A 21,126-nucleotide genomic window follows, 5' to 3' on the forward strand; every position below is an offset into this window, starting at 1 on the left:
TGGACCTGCCCCAGCTCCAATGGGCACACAGCTGCCCTGGGCAGGAATGGGAAATGAGGACTGCCGTGCTAAATACCCTGGTATAGCTGCAGAGGGAAGAGGTGCCTGTGGATGGAAACAGCTTACAGACTTAAGAGGTAATACCTCCAGCTCTGCCTAAGGAGGCTCCACTCCATCGTGGGGCAGTGGCCAAAGATGGCCCCACATCCCAAGGCAGACAGCTTTTGGGAATTAATCCTCTCGCCAGCAACACCTACGTTCAGCACCACAGGCTTCTATTTCAGCTCCCTGACACCAGCTCACACCTGGACAAGCTCAGTTCACACACACTGTGCTCCTGGGGCCCATCGGTGGGAACTGCCTCCCTACACGGGATTCTCAGGAGATGAGGGTTTCACTGGTCATGTAAGATCCCCTGTGCTAGCATGGCCCTGAGAGAGAATGTTTGGTGCACGGAAGGGACAGGATCCAGCTGCACACAATGACAGGATGAAGTCCCCAGCTCAACATAGCCATGCACCAGTTTATTTAGATTAAAAATCAGAGTCCAGTAAATCACAGGACCTCAGGGACACTTGGCTTAGAAGGACAGAATGGTTTTTGAGTCATCAACTCTCAGATTTCTCTCAAGATCTCTGTTTTCTGGTGTCAGCAGAAATGTGGTTGAACAGAGCAGAGAGGGATGCCCCACACCTCCACATGAGGGGCATACTGCAGGGCCAGGCTCTTGGCTGGCTTTGGGACACGCAACAAATACTGCAGGGAGGGCTGCTGGAGGCAAAGGGCTGGACTGCTGGGCTTAGGACAGGAATGGGGCAAGGCAGAGACCACCAGAGAGCATTTTCAGAGGAGATTGTTATTGGGGGGAGGGGGAGGGGGGGAAGGTGAGAAATTGTTTCACCTCCAGGTATGAAAGTGAGACAGGTTGAAAAGAGGGACACTGGTCTGCCCCACGCACTGATGCCACTGTGAATTACACCTGAAAGGAGAGTCCCAGATGGAAAGAGCGAAGCCAACGACGGAGCAGAGTTTGGTAGTGAGAAGTCCTCAGAGCTGTTTGTCAGAGGACAGCTTTGGTGCTGCACAGCCCCAGGCTGGGATGATGGAGGATGGAGCCTGCTGGCAGCAGGGACTGGCTGAGGAGCTTGGAGGAGCACACCAGTGCAGCCCTCCAACTCAGCCTACCCAGCTCCCTGCCTGCTTCTGCTCGGGCCAGCAGCCAAAAGCCTCACAAAGCCTTCTCATGGAGAAATGTGTGCAGAGAAGCCTTTGGTGCCTACACTGGTAGGAGGGCATTGCTAAGCATTTGCTTCCTCCAGCATAGATAGGTGCCGGGGCTGATGGAGAAAGGATGGACAGCAGGGAAGAACGGCTGTGACGAGCAGGAGCCAGCAATTATGTCCCTGCTCCACAACACAGGATGGATTTGACAAGGCTTCTACAACTCATCTACAAGATACATTCATCAGCGGCTTCAAGTGCTGTGGTTGAAGTATTCTGCTTGTTTCTTTTCCCTCCTCATCTTCGACTGGTGAGGAAGGGAAAGCCACCAGCTCCAGGCACCCCTTTGTCTTTACTTTGTGACTTGATGGATGGCATGGGCCAGGTAACCCACGTTGCCTGACGTAACTCCCGCCACAGAGATGCGTCCGTCCTTTGTCATGTACACTGAGAACTCCTTGATCAGCCGCTCCACCTGGGATGAAAGAGCAAAGTTCAAACTGCAGGCCAACCTCTGCTGTGTCAGCAAAGTGCAAATTTACCCAGCTTGCTGAAACTCAAAGCAAGCTGGCTGCCAGCAGACAGGGCATCCCAGTACCTGCAGAGTACCCTGTGTACCAATGGAGATGCTGCTCAGCTCTCGGGCCAAGCAGCAACACTGCAGATGTTCAGCTGGAAGAGTTACCTCACTTGAGCTGACCTTTAAGGTGACTTCAGAGCAGCACCAAGTGACTGCTTGCTTTGATAGATATGACAGCTACATTTACTTTCAACTTCCCCAAGTACAACAGGGAACAGAGCAAGACTGGGGTCCCCATGATGTGCCAGTGCTTAGGGCTTGGAGAATGCTCCTTCTGAGAAGTGGAGCATGCTTACAAGGGCTCATTTTGGCATCTGCAGTCAAAAACTTACTGACAAGGACTGCAAACGACACTTAGAGACCACTGGAATTGCATTTACCTGCTCAGGCTTCAGCCCTGTGAAGCAGAACATGCCAATCTGGTCAGTGATGTGCTGCCAGTTGTGGGAGGATCCCTCTTTCTTGAGGTTGGACACCAGCTGAGTCCTCATGCTGATGATCCGGTCAGCCATGCCCTTCACCTCTGTGAGCCTGAGGAGCCAACCCAGGAACCATTCAGAGCAGGGCTAGAACACATCAATGTTGCTCTCCCCACCTCAGCTATCGAAAATGAGCCTCTCCATCTGGAGGGGCCCCATAGAGGGATGAAGATGAGCATGAAGATGTAGCTCCAGCTGGGGGAGCTGCTTTATTCTCCTGATACCAGAAGATGACCTCTTTTTATTTATTCCATTGCTGTTGGGCACTACTACCAGAATATAGACATTTCTCACATCTGAAAGCCACAGGTCAGTAGGATGCCTGATGGCAGCACTACTCAAACCCAGATAAAACAGTATCTACAGATAAACCAAGAGTGCAGGGGTAGCATTGGCAAACAGGCCCTGCTCCAAAGCAGCACAGCTAGGAAATATCTCTGCTGGGCACTGGATCAGGCACAAGTGTCAGACTGCCAGAAGAACACAGCCCCCAGGGGCTGGGAAAACAGCACAGCACAGCCAGGAATCAGGCTTAGGGCATGAGGGTTACATTCCTGGGTCTCATTCCCAGAGAGCTTATGCTTCCACTTCCTCCTCCACATGAGACACACTACATGGCTACCACCTCAGACTTTTATGCTTCTTGGATAGGCAGCTCCTGCTGCCCTCAATCCTTCGGGAGCTATAAAATCCCCTCCTTTACACAGAGTTTTCTTCCTTGGTAACACTAGAAAAACCTGTTTGTGTCAGGTGAAACTGACACCAGCTGATGCCAGGACATAAGCAGGGATTTCTCCAGAGCAAACAAGGTTCTGACTGTTGCTGAAGCTAAGAGCTGCCTGTGACAGCAGCACACAGTAGGCACAGCACAGGACTGCACAAAGAGACCTCAGTGTCATGAACATTTCAGAGTTCTTCTTACCATTCCTTCCGCAGGTCAGGGGTGTTCAGGATCATGGAGGCAATGCGGGCTCCGTTCACAGGTGGGTTGGAATACATGGGGCGGATGAGGATCTTCAGCTGGGACTCGACCCTCTTGGCTTCATCTGGATCACTGCAGATCACTGTGAAGGCACCTGCACGCTCTCCTAAGAGAGTCACAGAATATCTAGAGTTGGAAGGATCACTGAGTCCAGTTTTTGGCCCTGCACAGAACAACCCCAAGAATTCCACAATTCCTGTGTCTGACAGCATTGTCCAAACACTCCTTAAGCTCTGTCAGGCTTAGTGCTATGACCACTTCCCTAAGGAGCCTGTTCCAATACCCAGTCACCCTTTAGGTTAAGAACCTTTCCTGAATATCCAGCCTAAATCCTCCCTGACACAGTTCTATGTCGTTCCCTTGGGTCCTGTCACTGGTCACAGAGAGCAGATGCTGCCCCTTGAGAGGAAGCTGATGCCTGTGATGAGCTCTGCCCTCAGTCTTCTCTTCTCCAGGCTGAGCAAGCCAAGCGTCCTCAGATCCTCCTTGTATAGCTTCTCTTTAGACTTGGACACTCTCTGAAAGCTTTATATCCTTCTTATACTGTGGCACCCAACACCACAAAGCTGTAGGGGATCCCTGTTCTCCAGAAGGGTCTCCACCAGCTCCTAATGGGTTATCCCTGCTCAGTACAGCAGGATGAACACAGGCAGCAGGAAGACACTGGCTGCTAAACCTTGAAGGCACTGGGATCCCACCAGCAGCCTGGATGAAATGATTTCCTTGTCACGTGTCCCACTCACCGTACAGCCCCATGTTCTTGGCGAAGGACTGTGACAGGACGATGTTGATGCCCTGCTCGATGAAATACCGCACAGCCCAGGCATCCCGGTTGATGTCCCCGCTGGCAAAGCCCTGGTAGGCCATGTCAAAGTACACGAGGAGGTTTCGTTTCTGCCAGCAAAGATGGAAGAGAGTGTCACAGAAGCTGAGCACCCCTCTGCAAGGAGCAGGGCTGAGAAAAGCCAGGCAGACAGCGGTCTGTCCACCTGCAGCGACTCTCCTTCAGAAAGAGAGCCATTCCCCTTCATTCACCACAGGGAAAGCAGCCCAAAACCTGCAGCTACCCAATACACATCAAAACAGCAGCTAAAGATCCTCTAGGGCATTTATGGGATGTGCAAGTCTGGCCCAGGAAGCAGAAGTAAATACAACAGTACTAAAATAGTCTGCTTAAATGTCTTCTGTATTATCAGTTTCCAGGAAAATCACCTGGGAACTCCCTAGTCAGCCCTACGCAGATACCCCAGATACACTGCCCCTTAGATCTACCCTTGTGTAGGCCACAGAGATCACTTAGATATCTACCAATTCTCAGAACCCTACCAAGGCCAGGTATCTCCAAGCCAAATTTCACTGGCTACAGGCTTGATGGAGCAGCAGGAAGGAGAAGGCAGAACCTTCCCTTTCTATTTGCAGCTGAAGCTTGCAAGGAGACACCAGGCATGTGAGAGATCTTCCAGCATTTTTAATACAACAGCACTGGGTGCTCCGCTCCAGCAATCACAGCTCATGCTTTCAACCCTGCTGCTCTCCTTTCAGGTCTCCCTACTCCAGCTTCCTGGGAAGGTGCCAGCAGAAAGCCCAATGGTCAGCTAGAAGCTTTCTGGGTACACTTGGCTGGCTCCTGTGAGGAACCTGATACCCATCCTGCCTTCAGGAAAGGGAATAACCTTTAGCAAAGCAAAGACCAGGTGCCACCCATGAAAGGCCAGAGATGTGGTTTGCCCGGGAATGGGCACAGTACCCCTGGGACATTGCTTACCTTCACTGTAGCTGCCAACTCCTTCCACTGCTCCTGCCGGGGATCCACCCCAGTGGGGTTGTGAGCACAAGCATGTAAGAGGATGATGCTCTTCTCTGGAATTTTCTAAGGAAGATGTTACAAAGAATGAATCATCAGTGATATCTGAGCATTCTCCTCAGCAGATGAGACAGCTTAGATGAGATCTGTGAGGCTTCTAGCCTTGATTTAATGCCTTCAGGCAACATAAAATGATAGAATATTCTGAGCTGGAATGGATCCATAAGGAGTCCACCTCCTTGGCCCTGCACAGGACAACTCTGAGCAGCACACTATGTGCCTGAATTGTTCAAACATTCCTTGAACCCTGGAAGACTTGGTGCCATGATAACTTCCCTTGAGACTCCATCTGAGTGCCCAACCACCCTCTGGGTGAAAAATCCTTTCCTAATATCCAGCCTAAACCTTCCCTGACACAGCTTCATGCTGCATGGTCACATATAGGGTAAAGTAATATCACCACCCGTTTCCCCACGTGACCTCCCTTCTTCCAGGCATGGAAGGCAACTCACAGAAATGTCATCCATGGCTCCAGAGAAGTCAAGGCTGCACGTCTTGGGGTCATAGTAGCGATAAGCCTGAAGCTGCATGCCGGCATCACGGAAAATGGGAGTGTGGTTGCCCCAGGATGGTTTGGGTAGATACACATCACGGCTGGCTTTGAAGAATCGTTGCTGGTCAATAGAAAAACAGAGTGTTCAAACAGGTTGTATACATACTGGCAGTTAGAAAACCATAAAAATTCAGCTCTGGTCAAAATATGTCCTTTCCTTCCACTGCTGGCTAGGCACTCACCAAAAAATTGGCTCCAATTCGCAGAGATCCAGTCCCAGAAATACCCTGCACAGTAACATACTGCAAGAAAAAAAAAAAATCTGAGTAGCCGTGTTGTGTCACAGGGAGAGCACAGTCACTATGTCAACACTGGCAGCAGCACACCAAAACAGGGACAAGGGGCTGGAGGGACCACAGGGGTCAGCATCTATCTCCAACTCCAGGGGGGGAGTTGGGCCCCCTGGCAAGGTTAAATCCCCTCCTTGGACAGGGCTGTTTCACCCCAGCCTTCAGAGGAAGCAGTGATCCTTGGGGCCAGCCAGCCCACAACTCAGAAGCATCAATACCCCAGCAGTTCTTCCACATTTGCAGAGCACCCACACACAAACCGTGTGTCCTCCCTGCCCCTGTGTCCCGGCCTCTCCTTACCCGGCCGCTCTTGAAGGCCTCACTGTTTTCCCCCAGAGCCAGTTCTGCAGATGCCCGGGTGAAATCCGCCAGTCCCCCGATGGGCAGGTACTCCTTATCCATCTTCTTGGATGCTATCATGGCCTCTGCCTGGAAGGGAGGGCACAAGGTCAGTGAGGAAGGCATCACCATGGAGACAATGATGGACAGCTGAAGGTCACTCCTCTGCACATTTGCTTGCTCGAAAGGGGCAAAGGTTGGTTTACAGGAGTTTCTCTGCAGGGCTCATTCCAAGCAAGGGGCAGCAGTCAACATTTCAGATAAAACCCCACAGCCACCAGAGCCCTCAGTGGGTGACAGTGTTGGTACCGTGGAGCCAAGGAAACCTGGCACCAGAAGAAAGCACCACTTCCAGCCCATTACAAGTCAATGCTCCTGCACAAGGACACACATGTCTTTGCCCAAGCAGGAATTGTCCTGCAGGAAAGCAAGACTTGAGTGCTACTGAGAGGTGGATATCATCTCTATGTAGGATACATCCCCAAACCAGGTAGGGTAGCAAACCTTTTGTAGGGCCTTGTCATGCTGGAAGTGGCACAGATCCTGGCAGCATTCACATGCCACCAGGAAACTGTCCCTGTGACACCAGCCAGGCTCCCTGGTTGTGACCCAGCTGCACAGAGAGAGGGAGGGCAAGGGAGGGCTTTAAACCCCTCACTGATGAGACACATGGAAAAGGCACTCTCCCTGCCAGTGCAGCCAATCAATGCATGTGTCAGCTGCCAGCTATTTAACAGCCTATTTCTACCCCTACAGCCCTAAAAGACCCCATAATCCCTTCAAGGGCAATGTCCACACCCTGGGCTGGAGTTTTAGACTGGCTTATGGAGAAACTGGTAGTATCGGCTCAGCAGAATTTCTAAGACTAATCCACTAAGGGGCCAACGTCAGCTCCTTCCTCCCTTGTGGGGTGCCCTAAAGAACATCAGCCTGTTCAAGAAACACCTTGAAATTCAGAGAACAGGTGCATTGCAGGGCTCATAGAAGTCAGCAACAAGTTAAGAGTTACCTGAATGGGAAAAGGACATGTATTTTCTGTTTTGTCCTGTACAACTTAATGGCTCTGTCATGTCTCAAAAGCATTAGTCCTGCTAAGGGAGACATCCAGGAATACTGTCCTGCTCTGTTAGAGACAGAGCTTACTTTAAGGATCAACAGACAAAACTTGCTTAGGGACCTTCCCCTTCCCTGCCTCCCTGAGGGTACCTGGCACCTGGATGTGGCCCTGCCCAGCAGCCAGCTCACCTTGCGAACACAGTTCAGGACATAGGGCTTCCCGTTGTCATCCCGATACGCCCCCACGCCCAGGTTCATCTTCTTGGAGTTGGTGTCACGCTTGTAAGCTTCTGTCACCCCCAGGATGGGGTCGGGGGGACCCATCTCCACGTGGGACCACCATGAGCTAAAGGGAGAAACAAGAAGCTAAGCATGAGGCTTGAGAACTGGGCAGAGATGTGCACCAACAGAAACCCACAAGGGAAATCTTGTCTTTAAACCACTGTAAAAGGTACAAATAGTGTTCAGAGAGTTATCTAAAAAACCAAACCAAACCATTTAAGTCACATTGTGTATTACAGAATGGGCAAAGAGCCTCAGTTCATTGTGGCTGAAGATAACTGACTCCCTCTCAGTCATTAGCATGTTGAAATGCTCCTGTTTGCCTTATGTGCTAACACCACACACAGAGCCCAGGAAACTGGAGCCTTGAACTCTCATGCTCTGGACAAGTGCCCAGAGCCTGCACGTGGGATTGCACAGGTCATTCCCCTCCAGGGAACCTTGGCCAGACCCAGGCAATTGCACAAAAGCATGAATATGGAGTCTGTTCCAAACTCCTGGAAAGGCTGTAGTACATGAAAACCAATTTGTTTTTCTCCCAGCATTGGCTGACAAAATAAAGGTACTTCCACTCTTTGCCCAACAAACTCTGCCTCCCCTGGTGTTGTAGACAAATGCTGTTTTCCAGGAAATCATAGAAGACAATTTGTTCCCTGAGTGACAATGACAAGCTCTGATGTGAAGACCCTTCCCCTGCTGTCAAGCACAAAACCTCCCTGCATCAGGAGGAGCTTTGTGTTTCCCCAAAACAAGGAGCCACCTGCCTCTGCCCGGCTGGCAGCACACCCTGAAGATGGAGAGGCTCTCTTAATGTCAAGGGCAGAGCAGACCAGGCTATAAAAAGAAACCTGTTATTTCCTTTGGCCAGAGTCTCTGCTCTGTCCCATGTCCAGGCTTTGCAGGCCTGCAGACAGTGCAGGAGCAGCAGTGTGGTGTTTTTTAGCCTGGCAGAGGGATTTGGCTGTCACAGCCCCCTCCTGAAGGCACTGCATGCAGCTCTGAGTGTCCTGACTCAACATACAGGTCCCCCAGCTCAGTGGGGAACAAAGGGTGCAATACAAAGTAGATTGGGTTATCTCCTGGAGGACAGAACTCAAGCCTTGATTGCTGAAGGAGAAACACACAGAGAGCCATATCAGCTTTACTATGCTGTGCAGCCCAGGAAAGGCTATGTCATCTGATAAAGAGATCCTTTCCCAACTTGGGAATGCTGTCCTGGGGCTGGTCCGTGCCCCAGGCAATGCAGGCAGCCTGGAGCCAGCCCAGGGCCAGCCAGACCTCCTGTTAAAGGTGTAGTGCAGACTCTGTAGGCAGATACAGATCTGTGGGCAGTGGGGCCATGAAGGTTAAGGAAGCTGTCACTGATCTGCAGAACTCACACAATCATCTTTCCTCTCCACTCTGTCCCTGTTTTAGGTCCATTTAGGCCACATTTCCTTACTACAGAAAAATTTTGCACTCTCCCATGTATATAGATTGCATCTCATGGAGCCTCAATCATTTGCCCTCTTCAGACTAACTTCAGACAATCCTCTGTACACAACTTCCAAATTTTAAAAAAAGCCAAGCCTGTTACTCCTTTTGACAGGCTTTGAGGAAGAGGTAGAGCCACCTCAGGTAGTTTAAAAATGGAAGATGTGCTTAACGTTTTTTAGACCACCAACTAGTCTTAATTACCTCTTAAGTATAGGATTAGCTTGGAAAGGAGGATGAGTCAGAGATGCCAGCAACACACACCCTCCAGAGAGGGACAGGGGCTGCAGCCAGTGTGGAGGGAGTGACCTGGGCAACCAACCTGAGCAGGACACGTCAAGGGGACTGTCAGGGCAAACTCCTGCTGCGGGTTCGGGCAGCTTTGGACAAACACCTCCCAACGTGTTCCTGGCAATTCAGAGGCAGGGAAAGAGAGAAACAACATGCAGTACTGTGGCTTTCTTCAGTTTACCTGGTTTAGGATTATTTTGGTATCAAGGGCTGCAGGAGCCTGGCTATCTATTTTAAAGAGCTGCTGCTTTGGAGATGGTGACAGCACCTTCTTTCTGCTGGGCTTTTCCCCAAGCAGCTTACAGTGTTTGGGGAATTTAGGTCCTGATCCTGCTAAGGCTTAGGCAGGTCACTGAGCTCTAACATACTGCAATTAATGCTGATCCTGCAGGCATTTACCTAAGCTGCAGCACTCCAGAGAGTTAAGTACCTTTGTTCTGAGCCGGTTTTTGTGTTGGCTTAAGGCACCAATGGGGTAGGTTTAGGACTTATTTTCCTGCTCTCAGCATGAAGGTTTCCAGGCGAAACAAAACTCCTCTGGTTTCTCAGAGAGGCGAGCTTGCAGGGAGACAGGAAAAAAAGCCTAGGCTGAGTTGTCCAAACACATCAGGATACCAAAGAGATCACAGAGGCAAAGCTTTCCCAAAGGGGTTTGGGAAAAATTGATCTCCTAGGGGTCCAAGGCCACAAACCCTAACACACTGCTATGCCCCCTAACTGTTGTCCCTCCATTGCCTTGCACTTTATTTTGAGCAATTAAAAGAACATTGGGCTTGAATAAAGGTCAAAGCTATAAACTGCACATCTCTGCCAGGCCTGAGGTATTCAGTGCGGAAAACTAACCAGAGGTAAACTTAAGCTGGGTTGAACTACCTGAGGGATACTCCATGTAAGCCAAAGGAGGCACATTCTCCAGCTACAGGACTTCCACCCAGAAGGCCCAGTCAGAGTTTAGATGCTCATCAGAGCTCCAAATAGTCTCTGTACTCTTCAGCCATGCTGGTCTTCTGAGCTGGTTTAAAGCTCAACTGCGAGTGCAGTGGGACAGAGAAGGTGGAAAAATGAGCCAGGAATTGCATAAATTTGCACATTTTTCAAAAATATATGTGGAACTTATGCCTCAAGTGCACAGACCTAAGAAGTGCTTAAGGACTCAAGCCAAGCCCGGAGAGCAAGCATTTACAAGCCCAGTGAAGGTTTCCATTGTGGAGAGGCCAGCCCACATTCCCTGAGGCACAGCCACATAAGATCCCAGATTTCAGAAGCTTTGCCAGAGCCCCCACAGCAGTTCTGCAAGACAGAGCAGAGCAAGGGGCCAGAGGGGCCAAAGGCTGCACGTAAACCACAGCTAAAGCAAATATTTACACATGAACAATGCCAACAGGCTGCTGGCTACTACAGGATCTTTCAAGCCTACAAATTCCTTGCCCCAGAGATTTGGGATAAGCTTTCCACCAAGAAAAGTATTTAAATAGCTGTCTTGTGATACATCAGAGCAGCAGACTGAATTATCATCCTAATTAGCATTTGTGTGTAAACGGAGCCGTTTTAACCATTTCATATCTCTTAACCTCTGTTCTGCTTTCAGAAAGAGCATTCCCAGCACAGATTAATGATAGCAGCTGGAGCACCACATTACATTGCTGAAGATAAGGAAACAGAAACTGCTAATCAGTGCTTGGCTTCCTTTGTTGCATAATAAGCCACTATTCCTGAAGGGAAAGAGGGGGCTGTGCACAGAGATTCCTTACAAAACTTAACAACCTCTTTTGGGTGACCTCAATGCAATTTGATAATTTACACTTTGCTGTAGAACAAGCTTGAGAAGAGCAAAGCTTATGCCAGCAGGCTCCATACCTTTCACAGGCCTGCTATAGTCCATGGGCAAAAAACACAAGTTCTAGACAGCTGCTCTTCTGTCCCTGCTGAGAAGAGCCACAAGGCTGGCTTAGAAGCAGTAGTGACTGCTGGAATAGGCATTTTAAAAAACCACTGCTTTCCTGCTCTGATGTAGGCTGGAAACTTTCTTAGAGACCTCTCCACTAGTGTGGGCCAGGAGTCAAAGAGTTCTGGAGAGCAGCAAGGCCTCATCCAGATCCTTCTGCACACTCTGCTTCTTGGCCACCTGGTCTCAGTGATGTTCCCAGCCCCATGGCTCTCAGGTCAGCTGTACTTTATGGAAACTTGGATGTTCTGGGCTTTTCACACAGCTCCAGCATCCTTCTATCCAAACCTCTGCTGACCAGAGACAGCAGAATCCAGAGCTGGCAGTGCAGGACTGGTGCTCACAGAAACAGTCACTCCCAGCCTGCTCCTGCCAGGGTTTGTAACTCTGAGAGCACAGCTCCAGCACAGCCAGCACTACTCCCACCCCATTTCATGGATCATGGGGTCACTGGAATCCCTTTGGTCTCACTACACAGGGCAGCCAGACAGCACCACCTCAGCCCCATTTTACAGTACACAGAATCCTGGAATGGTTGGAAGAAACCTGAAAGACAGACATTGTCCAAACCCCTGCCATAGACAGGGGCACGTTCCACTAGACCAGGATGCTTCAAGCCCTGTCCCACCTGGCCTTGAACACTTCCAGGGATGCAACAGGCAGTTTCTCTGGATAACCTGTGCCAGGGCCTCACCACTCTCACAGGGAAGAATTTGTTCCTAATATCTAATCTACCCTGCCCCCCGTCAATTTAAACTCTTTCTCCCTCGTCCTGGCACTCCATACCCTTGTCAAAAGTCTCTCTCCAGCTCTCTTGTAGCCCCTTTAGATACTGGAAGGCCACAATTAGGTCACTCCAAAGCCTTCTATTTTCCAGGTTGAATAAACCCAGATTTTTCACTCAGCCTTTCCCCACAGAAATGATGCTCCATTCCTCTAATCATCTTTGTGGCCTCCTCTGGACTTGCTCGAACAGGTCGATGTCCTTCTTGTGCTGGGGCCCCAAAAGTGGATGCAGTGCTGCAGGTGGGGTCTCAGCAGAGCAGACCAGAGGGGCAGCATCCCCTCCCTTTACCTGATGCCTGCACTGCCGGTGATGCAGGCCAGGACACTGTTGGTTTCTGCGCTGCGAGCGCACATGGCCTGGGCACGTCCAGCCTCTCATCGACCACATCATTCGTGCCCCGAAGCAGAACGTACATCACTAGCAGCACCCCAGCCAATCACTCAAGGCAGAGGGTGTCCCCAGCCCATCGGTCACGGCACAGGGTGTCCCCAGCCCGTCGTTAAAGCACAGGCTGCCCCCGGCCCCGTTTCTCGGGGCTCCCCGGTGCCGACGCGCCCTCCACGGCGGCGCCTCAAGGGCAGGCGGGGGGCGCCGCGCTGGGCCGCAGCCAATCAGAGCGCGAGGACCCCCCTCCCCAGCCAATCGGAGCGCGGTCCGTCCCCCCGGCAACCCCCATCCCCAGCGCATCGTCAGCCGCGGGCCGCACGGGGGAACCCGCTTCCCGCAGCCTTCCCCCCACCGCCACCTTGGAGCGGGGCTCAGCCGCGGGAAAACCCCTCCGCCGACACCGGCCGGCGGCCCTAGGGGCTGAGCCACCTCTCAGCCCTCACCTGGCGCGGGAGGCGGCGGCGGCGAGGCGCGGGGCGGCGAGGAGCCGGCGGCTGTGCAGGAGCGCCATGGCGGCAGCGGCAGTGGTGGCAGCGGCGGGCGGGCACTTCACACCACGGGCGCCGGCTGAGCGCCCCGCCCCGCGCATGCGCCGCCGCGCCCGGGCACCGCCCGCCCTGCCCCCTGGTGGCCGCCACGGGTCAGTGCAGCCGCGCCGCTCGGTCCGGGGCTGTGCTGGGCGGTAGTGGGCTGTGCTGGGCGGTAGTGGGCTGTGCTGGGCTGTACTGGACTGTGCTGGGCGGTAGTGGGCTGTGCTGGACTGTGCTGGGCTGTACTGGGCTGTGCTGGGCGGTAGTGGGCTGTACTGGGCTGTGCTGGGCGGTACTGGGCTGTGCTGGGCGGTAGTGGGCTGTGCTGGGCGGTAGTGGGCTGTGCTGGGCTGTACTGGACTGTGCTGGGCGGTAGTGGGCTGTGCTGGACTGTGCTGGGCTGTACTGGGCTGTGCTGGGCGGTAGTGGGCTGTACTGGGCTGTGCTGGGCGGTACTGGGCTGTGCTGGGCGGTACTGGGCTGTGCTGGGCGGTAGTGGGCTGTGCTGGGCTGTACTGGACTGTGCTGAGCTGTACTGGACTGTGCTGGGCTGTGCTGGGCTTTGCTGGGCTGTACTGGGCGGTACTGGGCGGTGCTGGGCATTACTGGGATATGCAGGACTCGACTAGGATGTAGTGGACCGTGCTAGGCTGTACTGGGCCATCCTGTACCATGCAATACTGGCTGTACTGGGCTGTCCTACATTATACTGGGCTGTAGTAGGCTGTACTGGGATATGGAGGACTCAACTAGGACATGGTGGGACATACTAGGCTGGGCTGGACCATCTTGTACCAGGCTATACTTGGCCATACTGGGACATACAGTATGGTAATGAGCTATACTAGGCTGCACAGCGCTGTACTTGAGCTGTATAGGACTGCACTGCACCATATGGAGCCATAAAAGTCTACCCAGGGCAGTCTTGGGCCACAGTGAGCTATACAGGATTGTAACACACTCTATGGGACTCTGCAGGGATATACGGGGCTGTACTTGGTCATATAGAGCTGTACAGAACTGTACTAGGCCATAACTAGGCTGTATTGGCTGTACTTTGTTGCCATGTGCCATTCTGGGCCATGTGGAACTGTAAAGGTCTGTACTGGGCTGTGCTTAGCTACACAGGACTGTACAACACCACACAGGTCTGTATAGTGTGGTACTGGTCCATACAGAAATGTATTGAGCCACAGAGGGATATACAGGGCTGTGCTGGGCCATGCTGGGCTATGTGAGGCTGTGCTGGGCCATATGGGACTGCACTGTACCATACTGGGCTGTTCTGAGCCATAATGAGCTGTGTGGGATTTTACTGGGCCATAGTGGGCTGTACAGGGTTGTACTGGGCTGTACATGTCCAGCTGGGACTGCCCTGCACCATCCTGGGCCATACAGGTCTCAGCTGGGCTGCCCTGGTCAGTACAGGAATGGGAAAGGTTGCACTGGGACTCCGCCAGCATCGTCACCCTGGGACTGGTTTCCAAAACTGGGAGTGGGGGAAACAACCCTTGGGATGTCCCAGAGGCTTTGGCAGCATATGGGAGGGGTGAATGAGAGGGATAAATTGGAGGTACAGTGTCCCCACCCAGTTTGTCTGCACTCTGCTCCCCAGGCATTTTCCAATGACCCTCATTCCATAGGGGCTTTCCCAAATCCCACCCAGCAGCCATGTCCTCTGTGGGATCAGAGTGTGATATCCCCCTCCTCCCTGTCACCCAGCAGCCCACCATGGGATGGAGAAATAGGGGCTTCAGTCTAGCAGTACTTGAATTTATTAGTAAACTGTTCTTTGGTAAATGATAAAAACTCAAGAGACCAAAGGAATGAAAACAACACCCCCGCAAAGAAAAAAAAATCGTATCATTAAACAAATCAGGCAGATGGGAAAAAAAAAAGTTTTCCCCCCCAAATGGGATTTTAGCAACCTACAGCAAACCCAAGAGATGCTGGGGGAGCTCTGCAGTGATGGGGGCTCCCCTTTGTGCTTGTTTTCGGGGAGGAGGAGCGTGGGCTGTGTATATGGGGTCCTACATGGGGGGCTCATTGCAGAGCACCATCTCCAGTTCCTTGCGGTAGAGTTTGCCCCCGTCGGAGAGGTTCATGATGCTCTTCCTGTAGTTGGTGAGCTGCTGGATGTTCATCTCCTGCAAAACATGGGGAGCACTGGGGGTGGGCATCCCTTTCTCCCCAGGGAGTACCCCCAGGCTGAGATCACACTCCCCCCAGTTCCAGTGCAGCTTCCCATGAGGATGCAGGGTCAGCACTGAGACCAGCATCTCCTGGTCCCCATGGAGCATGGACAGGGAAAGATGGTGCTGGGAGATGGGAGAAGGAACTGGGGGGCTCTGGGGGTGGCACCCAAGCTCTGCCCCGACTTACTTTCTTATTCTTCTCATACAGGTCTTTCAAAAGTGCATCCAGCTCGTTCTCATCAATGAAGCCATTTCCATCCTGGATAATGTGGGAGGCACATCAACAGCAGGAAGGACACAAGGACACAAGGCCTGCAATTCCCCCTTGGACATGGGCATCCTCAGACCCTCACCCAGCACAGCCAGAGGTAAACCCAGTTCTCCCACCCCAAACCAGAGCAGGGAATTGCCCCAACCAAAGCCATATGATTTGGGGTGACTTTTTGCCAGGTTACATTTATCTGGGGTGGTTTCCCATGAGCTGGCTCCCTACCTTGTCATAAAAGGCAAAGATGGCATTGAACTCATCTGAGGACAGCTTCATTCCCTGGGAAGTGACAAGGGAATGAGAGAGGTACCCGGGTATGAGAGAGGGGTTGGAGGTACAAACAATGGGAATGGGCTGTTTTTGTTGTTATTTTTAGCAGTAGGAGTAGTATCATGTTACCTGAAACTTCAGAAGAAAGTTTTCTTGCACAGGCAAAAGTCTGAAAAACACAGAGGGCAGGGAAGAGGGGGAAGCAGCCAGAAAGAGGCATTTTCTTAAATCCCAGTGATGTTTTGCTCAGAAACATGAGTAAATAAAGAGGAAAACAGTTTTCCCTGGAAGCTGGAGCAGACTTTTCCCAAACATGAGCATTTCAGGTGTCTTTCCCCCCCCAGCTCTTCCTTCTCGCTGCCCGTGACCTTACCGGGACATCTCGGAGAGGCCCAGCTTCCCATCACCGTTCATGTCAAACATCCGCAGCTGTGGGGACACAAACAGCACCCAGTCACCCATCACCTCCTCCTCCCCTGCCTGCCACCCCCCTGGGGTGCTGACAGCCCTGGTGGGGACACAGTGCCCCAGGTCCCACTCACAATGGTCTGTGTGTACTCCTGCAGCTTGGGCTCGTCATAGGGCCGGTTCGCCTTCTTCAGCAGGTCCGACAAGAAGCCCTGGGAGGACAGGGTTTTGCTGGCTGTCCCCATCCCTGGCTGTCCCAGCAGGGATGTCCCACTGGCAGGGACCCAGCCCAGCCCACCCCATGCCCACAGCCCACCTTGAGCTCGTTGGCTTCGATGTAGCCGCTGCGATCCGTGTCGTACCTGCGCCAAGCCTGCGGAAGGACTGCCGTGAGCCTCTGCAGGGGTTCGTGTCCCCCACTCCCCCCTGATGTGTGTGTGTGTCCCCATAAACCCCTGCTGAGGGTGTCCCCCACCACCCTAAAGGAGATGGGGCCATGTCACAGCTCCCACTGGCATCATCTGCTCTCCCTTGGGGCTAGATGCTTTTGTTCAGCCCGCACCAAGAGTTCAAGCACCTTTATCCTCATGTCAGTGTGCAAGACTAGACTTTAATATTTAATAACATTTAATTGCATGCCCCAATTGAACCATAGTGTCCGCTTACCCCCCCCCCCCCCCCCATATCACACGGTGCTCCTCTTTCAGCCTTCCCCTCCACCCAGGGTTCAGCTTCCATGTACAAGCTCCTTCCTCTTCAGGATGCTGCACATTCCCTTCCACTCCCAGCTATGTTTCATTCCCCATCTGCAATTTCTCTCCCACCTGTGTGGGTTCACCCCATGCAAGGGTGCAGTGAGGTTGAGGGGTGGCCCAGAACAGTGTTGACTTTGGCACATCGCTGGGGCACTTAGGAGCAGCCATGAGGGGAAGTTTACAAAAAAAGCCCCAGATTCTTGCAGCTCACCTTGCCTGGAGGCTGGGATGAGGCACCCAACTGCCCTGAGAAGTATCCAAGGGGTGCTGAGAACTGGGAAAACTCACCACACTCCTGCTCTTCCCTAAACCAGCACTGCCTCCCAGTGCTGAGTTATTGCCAAGGGTTTTGGGGAGACCAGGGGAGGTTTGGGCAGTTCAAGCTCCCAGTTGTTTTCCCTTGGTGGAGCTGGTTGAATTCCCTGGGGATCCCCCAGAGCAGCCTGTCCTACTCACCTCCATGAACTCTGAACTGGAGCCCACATGCTGGCGGAAACACAGCAGAAAATTCTCCTCTGTGGGCAGGATCTGGGCCAGCTGTGGGGAAACACAGGCATGGTAGAATGGTGGAGAGGAAACATGAGCATGGGGGTGGAACATGAACAACCTGGGGTTTGTCAGGTCCAGCACCGCTCACCTCTGCCATCTCGATTTTGCCATCCGCATTTTTGTCATATTTGTGCATAAACTCCTTCATCTTGTCACCTAAATTGTCCTTCTTTGAGTCCTGCCAGCAAGGAAAGAGAGAATGGGAGAATTTTCCCCATTCCCTGTGCTGATCTTCTCCTGCTTTCTTCCCAGAGGAGTCCCAGTCCCACTCATGAGTGCCCAAAGGAGGTGGGGCTGACATGAGTGTGAGTCTTTGGGCACAAGGGAGCAGGGGAAGGAGGGAGCAAAACCAGAGGATGCTCTTACCACACCCGCCCCCTTTCTTGCACTTTCCAGCTCCTGGAAGAAATTTTCCAGCTCTTTGCCTTCAATGTAGCCATTTCCTGCGGGAGGAAAAAAATGCAGTAGGACTTCCACAGTGTCAGAGCACAGGAGGAGAGGGACAGATGCTCCCAGGGGACAGAGCACTTGTTCCCTCTGCACCAGGACATGGCTCCAAGGCAACTGTGGCAGCAAGGAAATGCCAGCCAATGTTGATGCTAAGTGTTACACGTACTGGTGATGCCCAAATTTGCCCAGGTGACACACAGCCCTGGATTTGTCCCTTGCACTCATTTGTGGGGCATAGGGGACTGTTCATCTTGGTCTTTGCTGCATTTTCTCTATCTGATCCTTCAATCAGATGCCTTAAATAAAGGCACCCCATCCTGTGCAAGCATTTCCCAATCAGGACTGTCTCCTTTCAACCCCCTTTGGGGGCCACAGGGGCAAATGGGGAGCAGAGACAAGGCACCCAGCACAGCATCCCCCCATCCTGGGTGCAGGATCAGCCCCAGGAAGGGCTGACCCCACTGCCAATCTCCAGCATGGCTAGGAGCTCAAAAGTTCCCTGTGCTGTGTACCTCACACCTCTCACTGCCGGTATCTGTGCTGAGATGTGGTTCCCCTGGAACCCGGGGTATCCATGGCCCTGCCCTGCCTGTGGGATGCTCAGTGGATGGATGGCTCAGCCAGGGCTCAGCCACACAGTGCTGGCCCTTGGTGGCTTTGGGGGATGGCCGCTGTGCCTGGAAGCAGCAGGGTCACATCACAGCTGGAGACAGCAGTGAAGACACCGACTCCATGGTGCTGTCAGGCAAGGTGTCACCTCCCTGCTAGAAATCCTCCCTTCCAAGAACATCTGGATGCAGCAGAGGGATGTTGCCCTTTCCCCTGAAGTGCCTGACTGAGGGATAGCCAGGGCTCTCCTTGTGAACATTTCCCCCAGGACTGCTCCACATTTCAGCCTCTAGAGGCTTGGACCACATCTCCCTGCTCTGCGCCACCTTCGGTGTTATCACCCGCAGGCTCGCCAGCAGCCTCTGCTCCCCACTGCAGCACAGCAGCTGGGAATAACCCATCCACATCCCAGCTCAAAGCACTGGGGAGATCCCAGGGTACCTTCCTTTTGGTGACCACATCCCCATGGATGAGCAGCATCCTTCCCAGGAGGGGATGAGGGGCTTGGGTGATATCGGGGTGCTGGTGTGACCCACTGAGGTACTTTGGCTTCCCACTGCTCTTCCCAGGGGCTTTGCTTTTGTGAGTGCAGGAGAGCTCCGAGCGGCTTTGAATTCAATTGGGGAAAAAAGAAAAAATCAACAGGAGTTTTGAGCTAAGAAAAAAGAATAAGGCAGAGAAAAGCTGTGGCCAGTAGCTTGGCTTCCTCCAAGCAGCAGCTTGGACAGATCTGATCCATGTCCGCAGAGCAGCGGGATGTGGAGTGTCATGGAAAATCCCCTCGGAGAGCCACAGCCAGTCCATGCAGCTCCACCTCGGAGCCTCGGGGCAGCTGTGGCTGCTAAAGTGAGGACAGCAAAGACATCCAAGGGGACATCTCTGGGGCATGGCAAGCCTTGAGGGGAGGTGGCTCAAGGCGTGGAAGGCACATTGAAGGGGTTTAAATGCAGGGATGAGCCTGGGTGAAGTAGTCCCATTCAGAGCAGAATGAACCCCAGGTCCCTCCATTGGCACAGGGAAGCAGCCAGGGCTGTTGGAGCTCCTGCCTGGTGCAGCTGAGCATTGTCCTTGTCAAGGCCACCTTCTTTCCGATGCCTGAGTCCCTCCTCTCCTGGGCACCTGCCGTGCTGCAGCCTTGCCCTGCCTGGGGGCCGTGGGCCAAGCTGGATCCGTGCCTGCCGTGATGTTTTGGAGATGACAGAGCACATCCAAGGGCACAGTGGGACACGCTGCAGGAAGGCAGCTGGACACCCACACTGGGAGCTGCCCACTCCCACTGGAGTGCTACCTTCCCAGCCCCTTGGTGGCTGCTCCAGTGCCAGCAGTGACAGGGACCTGTGTCTGTGTCCCCAATGCTGTAGGCTGCAGGAGGGGACCCCAAAATGCAGCCAGGAGCAAGCTGAGCTCCAGTTCCAGCAGTGCAGCTGGGGAGGCTACATGCTGCAGTTCCCAGGAGGTTTTTGGTCCCCAGACCTCCCTGCAGGAGCAGGAGACTCTGTGAAGGACAGGAGCTTTCCCCTGGGCTGCTGCTCGCAGCAGGCTGAGCCTCCTTCACGGCACCGCAGCGCTGGAAGAAACTGTTTTCCCACAAAACAATGCTGGTTTTTGCTTTTCCCCCCTTTTTGGGGCTGACAGTGGTAGAAACAGGGATGTCCTGCCCAGATGTGACTGTGGGAACGTGACATCCCCATAGTGGACACGGTTTTTGCCAGCATCCCTGGGGAGAGGTTTTGGGAGGTTGGGGAGCAGGCAGGCAGAGACCAAGCACTCCAGACGTGGAGGGACCGTTCCTCAGCCTGTTCCGGGTGTGGGACACCCGCTCTGTCACTCCTGGCAAGGGGGTGGCTCTGGGGCCAATCTGGTGGCCACACTGCCCCACTCCTTCCAGGTACCAAGTGTGGGGCACTGCCGAGGCGGGGAGACGGAGGGGACCGAGGGTGGACACTGGGCACCGCGGGAAGGGCAAAACGCCCAGAGCAGCACCCAGAGGTGACACCAGCCCCGAGCGAATCCCAGCTCTCAAGGCACCCGGGGGACGTGTCAAGGAGAGCCGGGATATCCCGGGCTCAGCGTCCCATGGGCTGAGGGCTCCCAGTGGGCTCCAGTTCTGGGGCTCCCCGTCCTTTCCCGACGGGGGGGTCCTGCGGGACCGATTGCTTCCCCGACCCCAGAGCTTCAACCGACGGGGCTGCGGCGCGGGGACTCTCCATCACCCCGGAGACTCTCCGTGCTGGAGTCTCTGCATCCCGGGGGCTCTCCATCACCCCGGGGGCTCACCGTTAGCCCCGGGCTGCGGCTGTGGAGGCTCTATCCTCTCCTCCGGGATGTCCAGGGACTCTTCACCACCCCCCCTTCAGCCCCGCGCCCCCAGGGATGCTCAGCCCGCTGCCCTCCCCGCCGGTTTTTTGAGGAGCGAAGCGTCCCGCGCGCCCCGGGACTGACCGTCCGCGTCGAAGTGCCGCCAGATGTCGAGGAACTGGGAGGCGGTGAGCTCGGCCAGGTGGAGGTGCGGGGCCTGCTGCGGGCCGGCCATCCCGCTCCCGATCCCGCTCCCGATCCCGCC

The 21,126-nt window shown here is 53.7% G+C and overlaps 2 protein-coding genes across 2 annotated transcripts; both read right to left on the reverse strand.

Annotated features, from left to right (window-relative positions):
- Nucleotides 1-877: 877 nt before the first annotated feature.
- On the reverse strand, nucleotides 878-13,067 carry GOT2 (glutamic-oxaloacetic transaminase 2). Its single transcript, XM_054296270.1, has 10 exons — nucleotides 12,973-13,067; nucleotides 7,554-7,710; nucleotides 6,270-6,398; nucleotides 5,862-5,921; nucleotides 5,579-5,740; nucleotides 5,028-5,132; nucleotides 4,006-4,156; nucleotides 3,203-3,368; nucleotides 2,182-2,332; nucleotides 878-1,696 (listed from the first exon to the last, which is right to left on the reverse strand). Exons 1-10 carry the CDS (start codon nucleotides 13,038-13,040, stop codon nucleotides 1,574-1,576), a joined length of 1,272 nt encoding a protein of 423 aa, XP_054152245.1. The 5' UTR covers nucleotides 13,041-13,067; the 3' UTR covers nucleotides 878-1,573.
- A 1,744-nt stretch (nucleotides 13,068-14,811) lies between these two features.
- CALB2 (calbindin 2) lies at nucleotides 14,812-21,126 on the reverse strand. Its single transcript, XM_054296321.1, has 11 exons — nucleotides 21,006-21,126; nucleotides 17,871-17,947; nucleotides 17,593-17,682; nucleotides 17,412-17,492; nucleotides 16,517-16,573; nucleotides 16,335-16,412; nucleotides 16,166-16,221; nucleotides 15,922-15,961; nucleotides 15,748-15,801; nucleotides 15,442-15,513; nucleotides 14,812-15,206 (listed from the first exon to the last, which is right to left on the reverse strand). Exons 1-11 carry the CDS (start codon nucleotides 21,094-21,096, stop codon nucleotides 15,090-15,092), a joined length of 813 nt encoding a protein of 270 aa, XP_054152296.1. The 5' UTR covers nucleotides 21,097-21,126; the 3' UTR covers nucleotides 14,812-15,089.

The sequence above is a fragment of the Melozone crissalis genome, unplaced genomic scaffold (genome assembly GCF_028551555.1).
Source record: "Melozone crissalis strain CALT ecotype California unplaced genomic scaffold, PUWL_Pcris_2 ptg000007l_1, whole genome shotgun sequence".
NCBI lineage: Eukaryota > Metazoa > Chordata > Aves > Passeriformes > Passerellidae > Melozone > Melozone crissalis.